Source organism: Dermacentor variabilis, chromosome 3, assembly GCF_050947875.1.
Source record: "Dermacentor variabilis isolate Ectoservices chromosome 3, ASM5094787v1, whole genome shotgun sequence".
Classification (NCBI taxonomy): domain Eukaryota; kingdom Metazoa; phylum Arthropoda; class Arachnida; order Ixodida; family Ixodidae; genus Dermacentor; species Dermacentor variabilis.
In genome coordinates, this window is record NC_134570.1 from 151479137 (window position 1) to 151493777 (window position 14641).

Consider the following 14641-nt stretch of genomic DNA (forward strand, 5'->3'; position numbering starts at 1 on the left):
TGTGACGCAAGCCAGTGCGGAAGATAAGCCAAAGGCGGGGACTGTGTACACAGCTGCCGAGCTGTCACGCAAGCAACTCTCGCGCGCGAATAGGGAGGAGAGATCGCTGGATTTTTAAGATGTGTTGAGGGAGTGGTTTGTGCCCAGCGGCGCCGGCTGTGTCAACCGCTTTACGTGAACCTTACGCAACTGCTTAGCGCTCGCTCGAAATGGGTCCTACGCAGTGCGATGTCATCTGGGGCTTTGCTTTTAGCCGTCGCTTACTATGAAGTGCGGCGTCAGCGACTTGTGCATAGCAACCCCAGCAGGAGGGCGGCTGCACCACGGTTGGAATAAAGCACCGCAGATTAGATGCCTACCCCTGGTGCAGCAAAAGATTCAGAAGTCATCTTTGCTGAGTAAGTCGGCCCCGGCGCGTGTTGGCGGAAGACGAGGTTTACAGGTTGGTTGTCTTGTTTTCACATTGTATATGTGAGCACGCACTGCGGAGAAAGTCTGCGGGGGCTGCACTAAAATTTGTTTCAATTCTGCTGAGTTCATGTATTATGCTGTGAGCACTATTATCACATATACTTTGATTCTTGGGTGTCCGTACGAAGCCGTAAATTTCAGCCCATTAGCGATTTCTCCTCTCGCCCCGAATGAGATAAAACCACCGGTTTAACGTGGTTAACCTTCTCTCGCGTGCCCCTGTTAGGTGCGCAACTACAGTAGCGGTTTCCCGGGGGCCGCGAACATTGATGCCAAGTGCCCGAAACAATAGTGTAGCGGCTGTGGCATTCTACCACTGAGCAGGAGGAAGCGGGTTCGATTCCTATCCGCGGCGACCGCATTTAAATAAAGCGGAGATGCAAGAACGCTCGTGTTCACAGACTAGGTTCACCTTACGGAGTGCCAAGTTGTTGAAATTTATGCAGAATCATACACTACGGGGTCTTTCATAGCCGCAGTGTTAGTTTCGAATGCTAAACCCGATGAATCAGTAAACAAAGTTAATCCTAAAGGTCGTGAGCGCGAGTGGGCGAACATTGGCGGAAATGGTGGCGTCGGTCGTTGACAGCCCATTTTGTGTGCTCTCAACGTGTGCATATCTCTGACATAGCACTACGCTGCCACTTTGGTGCAGACAACGTAGTTCAACGTGATTTGGTATATTTTGGACACATGAGATATTATGATTGGAAGCAGCCAGCTCAGGCGCTGTTTCGCGTGAGTTTGTGTATTTCTGTGTGTGTATTTATTACCTCATTTTCTATGCCTTCTCATCACGATGGTTGAGTGGCTAATGCGTTCTCGTGCAGATAAAGTAATGAGTCCGATTCTCGGCCGCGCGGCCGCATCCCGATGAGGGCGTTATTTAAAAACGCTTGTTAACCAAGGTTTCGGTGGTCACTAAAAGTAGTTAACTGCTATTTACTTTGTTCCACTGTAGTGCGTCCCATAACTCGCGGCGCTCATTTGTTTAAATCCTTATTGTGTGCGTATGCTCTTGGCATTGCTAATAACGATGAAGGATCCCAGGTGACGAAAATACTCACTGTTTCTTTTTTTTTTCAGATCTGTCTTTTAAATAACGCGATATTCCGTCAAAGGCAGGATGACGTACGCCAACCGTGCCTAATGGACCTATGTACCTTCAGGCGTATGATGGGAAACAGTGAAGCGGCGAAGTCGATGGATTGTGCCCCTGTCAGCTTTCGTAAACCAAGTAAGCGTGAAAATTGGCGAAATGAGCGCGAGTGGATCGCAACGTTGTCCCGAGCAAATCATCTGTTATTGCTGAAAAATAGTATGCGACTAAGGCGTTGCAATTTACCTTCGCGATATGATATGGCCCGGTCCCGTTATGATTTGGGCCGGCCGGTGTATCGTCACGAAGGCGCTCAACGCAGCGCAAAGCGTCCGGTGTGCGTGTGCCTACAGCATTACCCACAGTGAGGTATGCGTGCCGCGTTCTTTACGTAATTGTAATATTTGCACTGATTGAGCACATTTAAAAAAGGCTACAGCCAAATATACTTTTAAAGTACGATCCGTCTTAACTGCGGCACAGCAGCTAGAGGCTCGAGACAACGCTGCCTTTTTCCGTCCACAACTTACGCGAAATTCGATAGCTATTGCTGCCACAGTTGCTATAGTGTTCTCAGGCGAACACTTCATTTGGAGCTTCATCGCTGCAACGGTTAAAGGAAACATATCGGCAAATCCCATCTCTGCTAGAAAAAAGGAAAAATTGTGGTGTGGATGACGGCGATTTTCTTATGATAGGACCCACCCACCAGGGGGTTTGCCAGGAAGCGGTTGGCACGATTAAAGTTGCGTAATAACAAAGGAAGCAATAAAGGGAAATATAAATGTACCAATGATAAGCAGAAAATGAACCTTGCAGTATTGATCAAAGGTGAACGAAATAAAACTGAGAATCTTATCAGAGAAACTCTCAAGAAATGAGAGTGAGGATAATATTAAATTCTTGCGCCATTCTTTCTCTGTTGCCGTTGAAATTGCCAATGGCAAGACAAACGTTCCTGTCGTTGAAGCCGCCTAGAGCTGAGGACCCGAAAGCAAGCATAATTTGGGAAGGTAATGGTATACTGAGATTGTGAAATGACGCCTCAAGATGTCTTGTCCGTTGCAGCAAAAATCCCCGACAGTATAACAAGAAATTATCAGTTGTTTCAGGTTCATTAAGAAGTGGCAGAAAGTGCGCTCCCTCAGGCCCCCAACCCACTGCAAATAAAAATTTACCTGTGTAATGCTGCATCGCAATCGCGTTGTTGCAAACTCAGTTGACCCCATTGAGAATTCCAGGGGAACTGGAGAGTCCGCAAGCCCGAATTCAAGAGAATTGTTTGCTTTGGAGCTGTTCGATTAAGGCTGAATTTTCTGTATCTTGCTGAAGTGAAGTAACCGTAACCGGCAGAACGGCAACTACCGGCTCACCTAGGAAAGCTTTGGCAAGAGCGTCTACCATTTCAACTTATTCAGCAATGACCCGGTATAGAAATCAAGTTTACTACCTGCAAATCAATGAAATGTCCGCAATATATTATAGTCTGTTCTAGTGATTGCTGAGTACTCGGATAGCGCATCTGTTAAACTAATTGATGTCCCCACATTTGATGGCAACCTGTGCAGGGCTAGAATGATGCCCATTAATTCGCCCTGAAATGAAGGCGCAAAATCACGAAGTCAGAGATTGAGAGACCGGCTCAGGTGTGGAGGGGTTATGCCCTCTCTTTCCCTCTCGTCGCGTATGGACGCATCAGTAGCGATTATATAGGTAACTTAAGGCAAATTAAAACAAAAAGGCATGCGTATCCGGACAGAACGAATTTAATGTAGTTTGCCGTCGTTTGGAATACTCAGTTTACCTCTTGCATTCCTCCTAATTACATAGTCTTAATTATTTAGCAACTTCTCAAATACTGTAATTGTATAAAAAAGTGTCAACAAGTAAGTTGTAAAGCAACATGAAAAACTTCCAATACAGCTTTCTGTTGCCGAATACGGGCTGCATCAAAATACTTTTTCCCAGAATCAGCGAAGCCCGCGAATGCACGCACAGTGCTTCGAGCAGCCCTTCGCACGTTCATATTGCGCGTACTCGCGGACGTCCTTACAGTGCGCATCCAGAATCTATCTGCTGCAGCAGCTAAGTACGCTTCCTGGCAAACCACATTATATGCCACAAACATAGGACGTCCCAGGTAATCTGGCAGCCCTTCTCATCCTATTACTGCCAATAGGGATAATTTTGTGCACTGGAGCACCAGAAAGGAGCACACGACCAAATTCTAGTATTAGCCAAACATACACCTTGTGGGCCATCGTCCAGTAGTGTCTGCGAAATCCGTAACTTCTGTGGTAAGCGAGCCGGCAACGGCGAGCGGAGACCCGCGCCGAGTAACGGCAACTTCGAGGATGACGTAGGCCCTCGTCGGGGCGCGCGAGCGCCCAACTGCAGGCATAAATAAAGTTTTCTCCAATCCAATCCAATCCAATTTAAAGTTTACCGAAATCCTTTGTTTCCCTTCTTCCTCGCTTACATGTGAGAGTACGTTTCGAGCTCAACGCACGCAATAGTTCCACATTGTCCAGTCAGCTTCTTTTTCACACTCGGCCGCTTTTGCTGCCGAATCGTTGTAATCGCTTCTTTGTAGCTCAATGCTCCCTTCTAAATACAATATGTGATCCTATTTTGTTACCATTGCATATTCCCACTTCCAGTTTTGGTTCAAGGTAAAAAAAAATGTAACGGAAGCCGGCTAATTTTTATTCGGTAATTATAATTTATAACGGAGCAACGACCGGCACTAGAGAGCACCCATTCCAGTCTTGAAAGTATTTTCATCTCTTTGCAGTATATACGAAGCACGGCAACCTCTTAACAGATTTACCAAAAAATGGGCTAAGTGGGAAGCTAGATGATAGTAGCCTCCTCTATAGCTGACAAAGTGGAGGGAAGGCCCCTGAAAGGTGACGGTGATGAATTTCCCCTCCATACGAGACAAAATAGTTTCTTATCGTAGCCCCCTAATGCCGACAAAATATCAATTAAAAATCAGGGCGGCCATTACCAATCGAACCCATCTATCGTACGTCACCGATTCATGTCCAGTAAACAGATGTCGTTATTCTCAGTGCAACGTCGCTACCGGCTAAGATATAAGATGTAGCAGAGCTTTCAAGAAGCATGCGCATCAAAGGAATAATTTCCATAGGCCAGACGTAAGAAAACAGGACAGAGACGACCTAGCACGTGGACAACGGAAGCCGATTAGTGCTTAAACCTTGATTTATACATAAAGGTAATTTCACGGAAATTCTACAGTCACCGCGGCATTGCCGCAAACGCAAAGATTTGTCCCCCTCACGGCACAGAATTCTTAGAGAACTCGTGCAAAGGAACGCTATTGTAATAAAACGAGCAGACAAAGGCAGCAGTATCGTAATCTGGCCTACAGAAAAGTACAAAAATGAGACCTCCAAATAACTGAGCAACCACACCCATTATAGAAAACTAGACTCTAACCCAACTTTAGACTACACCAATATTGTGCAAAGCACAACAGGGGAGCCCCTGTCCAGGGAATGAATCACGCAGTCTATATGTCGTTTCGTGATCGCCAAAAACAAAGAAGCAGGTAGCTTTTACCTTCTTCCTAATATGCGTAAGGTTCGCGTGGATGAACTGTTCACAGGAGAAATCTCAGGTCGACCTATATTGTATAATATAAGCGCGCCTACCAATTATCAGTGCAATTTCTTAAATCACCACCTGTAAAATATCCTCACCACCCTACAAGCCCTTGTTCAAGACCCGCCCCACTTCGTTCGAATTCCTAACCGCAATAACGCTGTCGGCAAGTTCTTTCCGACCGCGCCATTCTAGTCACTTTAGATATTTCTGCCCTTTACACTCACATACCCGTGAGTGAAGGAAAAGAAGCCGTATGGAAATACCTCGCCGTGTATCCCCAAGCGCAAGCTCCTCAAGTCTACCTGTCACTTCCGAGGTTAGTTCTCAAATATTTCCAGTTCGACTCCATTCGCTACATGCAAATTTTCGGCGCTAGTATGGGAACACCATTAGCTCCCACGTATGCCAACATTTTCACGGGACAGCATGAAGCAAACCTGATAAATTAAAGGCTGTAAAACCCCACACATATCTGCATTATCTTGATGACATATTTATTTATTTACTTAGGTCAAACCGAACTGGCTCAACCGACTGCCCAGTGGCGTTTGCTCATCGATTGGACATTAATTATCGAAGAATGTGTCCGGAGTTGCAAGGATGCTGGTTAGTGTATATCATAGCGACCACAAAGCCATTGTGACGGTCGTTACCAAGTGAGAATGAGTGATGCAGTGTAGTCTTTACCACAAGTTTTGTTACAGCTCTCTTATGCTTACAGTTTTCTTATGCTTACAGCTCCGCCGGTCATCCACCTTGGCAGGGTGAACTGGCCTTAATTTCTTTATTCACCTACACTACAAGATAATGCTAAGTAGCATAAGCTGAGGTCTAAATCTTTCATGACAAGCGACCACCAAACATCTAGCTTAAACGGGAGCTGCGATACGAGAACAGTTCAACTGAAAGCAGCGCCCAGCTGCTGACGCACAGCGAGACAAGCCTGTACTCAGGCATCTAGGCCCACACACCGCAGATGTCAGCCAGCCTCTCACGTTTTGATGCATGAAATCAGGAGGAGGAGAAGGTTGCGCTGTTTGAACTGCTCGTATTTGTGGCCATTGTGAAGCGCCATCTGCGACGGCTTCGAAGCGAAAGCAAATTACCTTTGCTGGCGCCGTCGGCACGTAGCTGGGCGGTTTGAGCCCATCACCGCCGCAACCGACGCCGTCAAATCCACAGCTGGAGCACAAACCCGGCCGCCAGAGCAAGGAGGCGCTCGAATGTACCATGCAACCAGATATACAGCTGTATATCTAGCGTCACTCGCGTGCCGTTTCCTCTGCGTCTCCGCCCGCCAGCGGCGGCATCTCCGTGATGCATCGTATAGCGCCGACATTGCACTACAGAGACAGACACTGCACTACGACACTGCCGAGACAGGAATCACCGCCAAACAATAGAAGATGTATTTCCTAAAAGACGGGGTAAAAGCAAACGTACGAAGAGGAAGTATACAGAAAATAAATTTCAAAGAAGCTTTTACAAATTTCTGACTTCTGTGTTGCAGCTTTGCGCGTACGGCTGTCGGCGTCTGTGAAGAAAACGAGACACTCTCAAAGACAGCATGTAGAGGGACAATTGAAACTACAAAGTACGAAAAGCTTATGAAAGGGGGAAGGGTAAGGGGCAAACTGATATGCCTAGACGTGAATGGGAAACCAAGCTAATAGGACGCACATGAGTGCGGCAGTGTTGTGCACTGTGTCGAGCGCCAAGATTCTAGAAAGCTGCAGAGCATTCTTGAAATCGAACGTCGGTAGGAAGCCAAAACCACACTCTCTCTAGCAGAAACCACCCCTAGCACGGCGCAGACACAGATTTGCAATGGAGGGGTTCGAAGAAAGAGGACATACTTCAAAGTCGGAGCTTTCTTTCCGGGTCACATGTCGCGACGGTTACGCTTCAGGCACTTTATTTACGCTATGATTATAATAGTTGTAGCCTAGTACACTGCATCGCAACAATCTTCCTTACCACGACGCTCCTGGAGATGCATACAACACAACAGACACCAGCAGTTAGACTTCTGATATTGTCAATCGTGAGCGCGGCAAGTCACGCCTACCGTGTCGACTAATCTTTGGTTCTCGTATGTAGAAGTATCCTGACATCGCGCCGAGTAACCTGTATCGTAACCTCCTTGGATGCTAGCAACTATTTACGTCCACTCTACTCCAACATGCTTTCAAATTGCATGCACCCGCTCAGCGTGTAGCAGCGAACGTCCTCGACGTAGCAGAATACTCTTAGACTGTCGACAGCAAGGCAAAAGAAGATTTCGAAGGCTTGCTCGAAAGCGGTGGCTGCAGCGTCCTGGTCGGATTTATCCCTACACTATACGCTCGAACTCAATTCCAGCCGCCGGCACACCACGAGCCGGCTCGCACGTACCCGCTTTGCAGAGGCGTACGGGCGCCGCGCATAGCAGATTGTTTGCCATTTCTGTATGAAATTAGGGGAGAAAAAGTTGAACCGATCTCAAGGGAATGTATTTTGTGAGCGTCAGTGGTTCTTGAAGTGCCATCCACTAGGGCTTCGAAGTGAAAGGCATAGATCGCCGTCACCACCATGCTGATAATTGAAAATTCCTAGTGAAAAGCATTCATTATACCGCGGTTTTATATTAACAGGTCTGTGTGTATTTTCTGTACCTATCAGGTGGCTATACTCAAATAAGTTTTCTATGGAATGTTTTTGTTGATTTACGTATAAAAGAAAGAGTCAATCACTGGCACTCCAATGCAGGTCGACACATCAGGGCTATATAAGAAGTTTCCAAGGCCCATGCATTTAAGAAGGTCGAGGAGGGTTCGTTTAAAAAAAATAAAAGGATCGAGCAGTGTTTGTGTATGTTCCGTGTGCTATGTGTTGTGGTTGCTCTGTTCCGCGCACCATGTGTGAAAGTGCTCCTTGCTGTTTATTGTACATAGTACGTCTGTGAAACTGTGTGTTACTCTGTCGTAACTTTGCCGAACGGAAGGTGCAAAATGGAAGGGCAACCTTTTTGTATGGATGGATGGATGTTACGAGCGTCCCCTATGGAAGGGGGTGGTGGGTTGCGCCACCAAGCTCTTGCTATTATACTGCTTAATGCCCTACCTAGGTTAAACAATAAAAAAAACGCCATCAACTCCCACAACCAAACTTTCTGATACCCTATTGCGAACTGTGCTTTTGTACGTCTCGCTTTTTTTGTCATTTCCCTACTTTTCTTCCACCAATCCTCCAAGCGGCTCTTACTAATGCCTATTGCGGACATAATTACTTTTGCACTGCTCACGCTGAACCCAAGTGCTTCAAGGAGGCCAGTGGCGCCTAAATCGACCTCTGGGTAGACGTCTTCACTTTCTGACAAAACACGCTCCATAGTCTCCCTAGCTTTACCGCAGCAAGCACATGCTTCTTCTTCCGTCTTATATATCGCTTTATAGGTGCGTGTTCTAAGGTACGCCGATCTCGCTTCGGAAAGTAATGAGCTTCCCTTTGAGTTATCATAAATCATTTCGTTCCTGATGTCGTTCTTTTCCCATTAAGTAGTTACGCATGGCCAGTTTCTTTTCCATTGCCGCCACCCATGAGATTATTTCAGCCTCTCTGACTTTCCGCTTGACCTTCCTTGTTGCTGTGTTGCCCACCCTACAGGCCGCATACTTGCTGGTAAGTTTCCTAGTCCTTTTCCTCCACTGTGAATCAATGTTTTTCCTGTACAGATACCTGAACACTTTCCCAGCCCATTTACTTCCTTCCATATTCCTCAGCAGTTCTTCATACTCAATTTTACTGCGAGCTTCCCTTACTTCAAAACTAGTCCAGCCCACATCACCCTGCACAGATTAATTTGTAGTCTTCCCGTGAACGCCCAATGCGAGGCGACCCACTGACCTCTGGCTCCCGTCGAGTCCTGATTGTACCCCTGATTTAAACCAAACAACCGCATTTCCAAAAGTAAGTCATGGAACCATTACACCTTCCCACATACCTCGGAGCACGTCGTACCTATTGTATTCCCATAAAGCTCTGTGCTTCATTATGGCTGCATTTCTCTTCCCCTTCATTGTTATTTCTTTTTCTCTGTTTCCTTATATCTGTTGCCTTCGCTTATCCATATATCAAGGTATTTATATTCTGTTACCCGAGGTATCTCCTGGCCCTGTATCGCCACTGTCTGTTCACTGCTTTCACTGAATGCAATAACACCTGATTCTCTAACACTAAACTTTAAACATAAATTGCTACCTTTCTGTCCACAGATATTAGCCAGACATTGCAAATCGCTTTGCATGTAAGCTCGCAACCGATATCGTCCGCATAAACTAAACCTGGAAGTTGCTGCTCTACTACTATACCCGCCTGTTTGTATGAGAGATTAAAGCCGATATTACTTCCTTCCAGCGCCCTCTCCATCCTCACCATGTACATCACAAACAGCACTGTGGATAAAGGGCACCCTGCCTCAGTCCTTTGTTGATATGAACTTTCTCCTCGCCCCTCATGCCTTACCATTCAACGCAAATGGTATTTTCTAGGTAAATCTCTCTCAATATGAGTGGACAATCATCACCTAAGCTTTCTCCTTCTAGAATATCCCACAAAATGTTGCGGTCTACGTTGTCATAGGCTCCTGTAATGCCTAAAAAGCCACATATAACGGCGTGCTTTCTTCTTCTGATATTTTAATGCAGTTAGCAAGAACAAATAAGTTTTCCTCTAAACGCCTGCCTATTCTGAAGCCATTCTGAAGTTATCCCGAACTGCCATTATTCTCTGCCCATACTTGAAACTTTAATTTGATTGCCTGCATTGCTAGCCTCCATATTACCTATGTAATGGTCAACGGTCTATACGAGTGAATTCTATCTTTCTCCCCCTTACTTTTAGAAATTAAGTTCATTCTACTTTGTAGCCAACTATCTGGTATTCGTCTATCTTTTAAAGTTTCTTTCACTGCTTTCACCTTCTTTACTTTTTGTTCCTAGTTCATTAATCAGCCTAAGGGGAACCTCGTCTAGCCCTGTGGCTTTGCGCTTACGAATTTTCTCTTCGGCTTTCTTCCTGTTGAAATTTGTCAGCACCAGCTCCTTTTCCACCTGGGTCTCTTTCAGGCTCTTTTTTTCTTCAAATACAACCTGAGCATTGCCTTGGAAAGATTCTGCGGTTATTTTTCGGATGTAATTTATTGCCGCTTCTCCTTCCAGTCTGTTTTCAATTTCGTCTAGGATGTGTTGTTGTATTGTTGTTCCCTTCCTGCCTAAGAATTTTATGTGTTTCCAAAATATTCTAGGTGCGGCCTTCTTTTTCTCACATATTTCTGACAACCAACGTTCACTTTCACCATGTAATTTTGCTTGCACCAGTATTTGAACAATATACGTTTCCTTCCGGTATATTTCACATCTACTGGCTACCTCATCCTGCTGCAACTGCGCATTCTTTGCCTGCCTGTGTTCTTGGGATGCTTTCTGTCGTTCAGAAATCGCTTCTGGTACCTTCCTGTTCCATCAGCTTTTCGGCTTCTTTTTTCCTTTCCAACGAACATGTTGTTTCTCTTTCCGTATTTCTGTCGTTATTACACTTAGAAGCTCACTATATTCCGACTCTTTATTTTGCCATTTACCGCGCTCTTCCTCGACTCTAGTGACTATATTTGTTATTTGTACAGCGTACAAATTTGGACTGGTCATTTTTCACTCCATGCTCTCTTTCCGAACTAAATATCGCATCTTCAAATGGATGCGTTTATGGTCACTCGTATCATCAGCTTTTTGCGCCTTCTATCGGGCCGTGCAGTAACTGTACGCTTTAGTAATTTGAAACCTCTCTAGGTGGCGCTAAGTGAGTGGTTTACATAATGTTCCTGTACAAACTCCCACAGGGAGCAGAGTTACTCATTACTTTTCCGGCGCCGCTCGCACCTCTACACTCTTAGGCAAAGTTACACCCTTTGGCTTGCCCCTTCTGCCACACAACAATAATCGTTATCTGCCTTGATGCGTTTCCTTTCTTTAACGCTGCGAGCCCGGTACTTTCCAGTAACGAACGGCACGCGCGTTATCAGCATAGAACAGTTTACACCCTTTGGAGTGCCCCTTCTGATAACGCGCGTGCCGTTCGTTACTGGAAAGTTCCGGGCTCGCAGCGTTAAAGAAAGGAAACGCATCAAAGCAGATAACAATTATTGTCCTGTGGCAGAAGGGGCAAGCCAAAGGGTGTAACTTTGCCTAAGAGTGTAGTCGCCGAGCGCGATCACGTGGTGCAAAATGACGTCAAATGATCAACTGCGCGCTCCGAAGCCAACATTATGGAAACGGCGCCGACTCGTTTCTGTCAGTGCCATCGAAATTGCAATCAGCGGACCGTCGAGCGTGCGTAGCAACGATCGGCTTCAGGTTGCAGGTGCGGTATTCGAAGATATCAAGTGAATAACTTTGGTGAAGTGCTACGAAGCAGATCATTTGACACTTGTATTCCAGTATGACGGGTTGCAGCGCACCAAACTGCGGAAATCGCACGGAAGGTGGCAAAGCTTCTTACGCGGTGCCGTGCGGACGGACGAGACCGGCCGGCTCCGAAAGGGACCAGGAGATGCGAGGTCCGTTCGCCTTGTTTACAGAAGTGAGTTCGGCTTTTTTATACCAAAGCGGCATTTATCTCGAGTAACACTCCTGTACACGCTGAAATGCGTACGCTTGGCTTGAGAGGTTGTTCACTTGTGCAATTTTTGGTGTACACTCTAAAAACAGTTGCACCCTTTGGGGTGTATATTTGTCCCACAACGATAATCGTCATCTGTTTTGCCCGCGTTTCCTTTCTTTAACGCTGCGAGCCCGGTACTTCCCAGTCACGAACGGCATGCGCGTTATCAGTGTGACGCAGCATTCTCGACAGGAAAGTAGCCAGAGCCGAGTTTTCAAGAAAGGAAACGCAAGCAAGGCAGATGACGATTATCGTTGTGGGACAAATACACACCCCAAAGGGTGCAACCGTTTTAAGAGTGTATAAGTGCAGCGCGACACAGGCGCGGTACAAAGAAAGGACGACACGTCTATGTCACGCTGCACATATACGCCAAGAATGTTAACTTGCCAACACGCCTAATTCGCTTTGTTGCTTGTACGATTCTTCTGACTATGCGACTCCAGAAAAGTGTGTTCAGAACAGAATAAATACTAGCAGGTACAATTTGCCCGCTGTACCCTGGCTGTTCTCTTCTCCGCTTTTTTAAAATTTTTTTGTCGGCGTTCTGATTTTTCATGTAAAGTCGTTTGATGTGCTGGTGTTCATTGTTTTGTAAGCGCAAACACCGTGCGCTCTCGCTTATGAGACAGCTGCGATTACTTCAGCATTTACCGCCCGCAATATGTTGCTTGTTCCATCAGCCTTAGTCGACGTGAGGAATGTGAAATTGTTTTTGTACGTTTAATAAGCGCTATGTTATAGTAAATTAACCTGAGTAGTATGCAGAGATAAAGAAAAAATGTGCTGTCATATTACAGTCTGCAATATGTGGATAATTACTTTGCCAGTTTGTCATCTTATGTAATTATTCTAATAAAAAAAACCTGTTGTTACTCTTAATATTTTTTTTCCTTTCCAGTGGCTTTGAATTCTGCCCCCCAAGGCTCCAAGAACCAGTACTCACCCTCTGCTGTCTCCAGCCATTGCTCATCCATTCCCTTGTACGAAATAAATTTGATCTAGAAGCTCGTGCATGTTAAATCTTTTTCCACTTGCAGATTTGCTGCTACGAAGCGGCTGTTAAGTTTGCGGTATCAATCGTTAAAAATAAGCTTTGCATAAGATGTGCGCATGTGAACATTTCAAATGCGCTTAAATTTACGTGTGTGCACCCCATATATCGAAAACGCGCAGGTGCTGTGAACGACGTTAAGTGATAATAGTTCGATAGTTCTGTTGGCTGCATTCATTATTCGTCTCGTTTCGGCATTAAGAAGGTGCTCACATAACTGTCTACCACACGTGGATGAAGTTTTCTTTGAACACCCTTTAAAACATTTCTTGCCTTCCGCCTCCGCGACAAAACTTCATATGCATGCTGAAAAACATTGCACCGCTTTTTGTTGCAAGGTAAAGCGCGTTTGCACGCGAACTTTTGAGCTGTTTGAGCCACGGGCGTAGTAAGGGATCGAGGGGGGTCCTATTCTTTATAAGGTACATTCGTGCGTGTGTTTGTATATGTGCGTGTATATACGTACACACAAACTAAACATAGCGGGGGGGGGGGGGGTGTTGGCACCGCCTCGGCTACGCTAATCGTTCGAACTTAGCCTGCATTAAAGAATGTCATCTTGCTCAGCGCTTGCGTACAGTAGCCGCATGCAGCTCGCGACCAGCAGACAAAAAAGCAAATGGAACACCGCTGGGCATTTGCCTCCTGCGCGCGCGAGGAGTCGCTCCACTGCAGAGCTGGATCATCAACCGGACCTATGCGCAACTCTGCTCCTTGCGGGAGCATATTGACACGTGTACTTATTTGTCTTTATCGCGTAACATGTTTCACGGCCTAACAAGTGTTATCGTACAGCGCAGGACGCGCCTGCATGCGTCGGAAGCTTCTGGAATGTTATCGATGCTTCCATCCGCTGTCTGTGACCGAACCTTCTGTAATCTGAGCGCATGTGCGCGAGACGCGAATAATGTAGAACTTTGTGGAAAGCATGTGGGTCCCAACGATTACTCTGGAACATTCGACGACTGATGTATAAAAGCTGACGCGCTTGACCCGCTGATCTGATTTTCTACGACCGCCGAATGTGTTCGCCGCTCTCGTTGTGCTTTAAGTGTAGCCTGTTTTGTGGGCACAGGTTCGCCCAATAAAAGCCAGTTTTGCCTTTCACACTATTGCTACTGTGTTCTTTGACGTCACGACCACGTGACAATATACAGGAACACCAGGTTTACATAGACCTATGTGTATGTGCGTGTGACGTATTGATGTATGGCTATCCCTATGTTTAGTTAAGTTCAACGCCGTGACGTTCTATCGATGCCATTCCTTTTTACGCTTCGGCAGTGGTTAGAGCGGCGCTCCGCCCACGTTGTTACCCTGATCAGCTGACTGTCAGCGGTGGGCGATAAGCGTGGCAGTCGAGCGAAAGGCATCGCGGCAAAATCGGGTCGTACTTGCACCTGGTTCCTCGTTTGCGCCAAAGAAAGCTTAGCTATGTTTCTTTTTTTTGTTTTTTTTTTGCAAATATCAATAACATACACCATGCTAATGACGAGTACGTTGTGGACCAGCTGGGAACTAGCACAGTTCGTAGGCCTAGTCACCTCTATCGCTTCGCATGCCTGGAGTCGGCCATGTTGGTTTTAGGGAGGGAGAAACCGTTGCTCCCATGCATGAGGGAGGAAATTCGCTCCGTTTAAAGGCGAATAGAGTGGACATCGCCGTTTCTCCCTTAGTGGAGCAAAGGT

The 14641-nt window shown here is 46.1% G+C and overlaps 1 protein-coding gene and 1 long non-coding RNA gene across 3 annotated transcripts in view; both read left to right on the plus strand.

Moving 5' to 3' along the window:
• Positions 1-1563: 1563 nt before the first annotated feature.
• Positions 1564-14641, plus strand: part of LOC142576396 (uncharacterized) — a 28512-nt gene continuing 15434 nt past the window's right edge. For both annotated transcript variants that reach the window (XM_075686515.1, XM_075686516.1), the window contains exon 1: positions 1564-1708. In XM_075686515.1, coding sequence (XP_075542630.1) covers positions 1621-1708 — 88 coding nt within the window. In that variant the 5' untranslated portion in view covers positions 1564-1620. The remainder of the gene's footprint in view (positions 1709-14641) is intronic.
• LOC142574266 (uncharacterized) lies at positions 11417-12911 on the plus strand. The gene is made up of 3 exons (XR_012826482.1): positions 11417-11599; positions 11677-11818; positions 12801-12911. It is a non-coding gene; the product is annotated as an uncharacterized LOC142574266 (long non-coding RNA).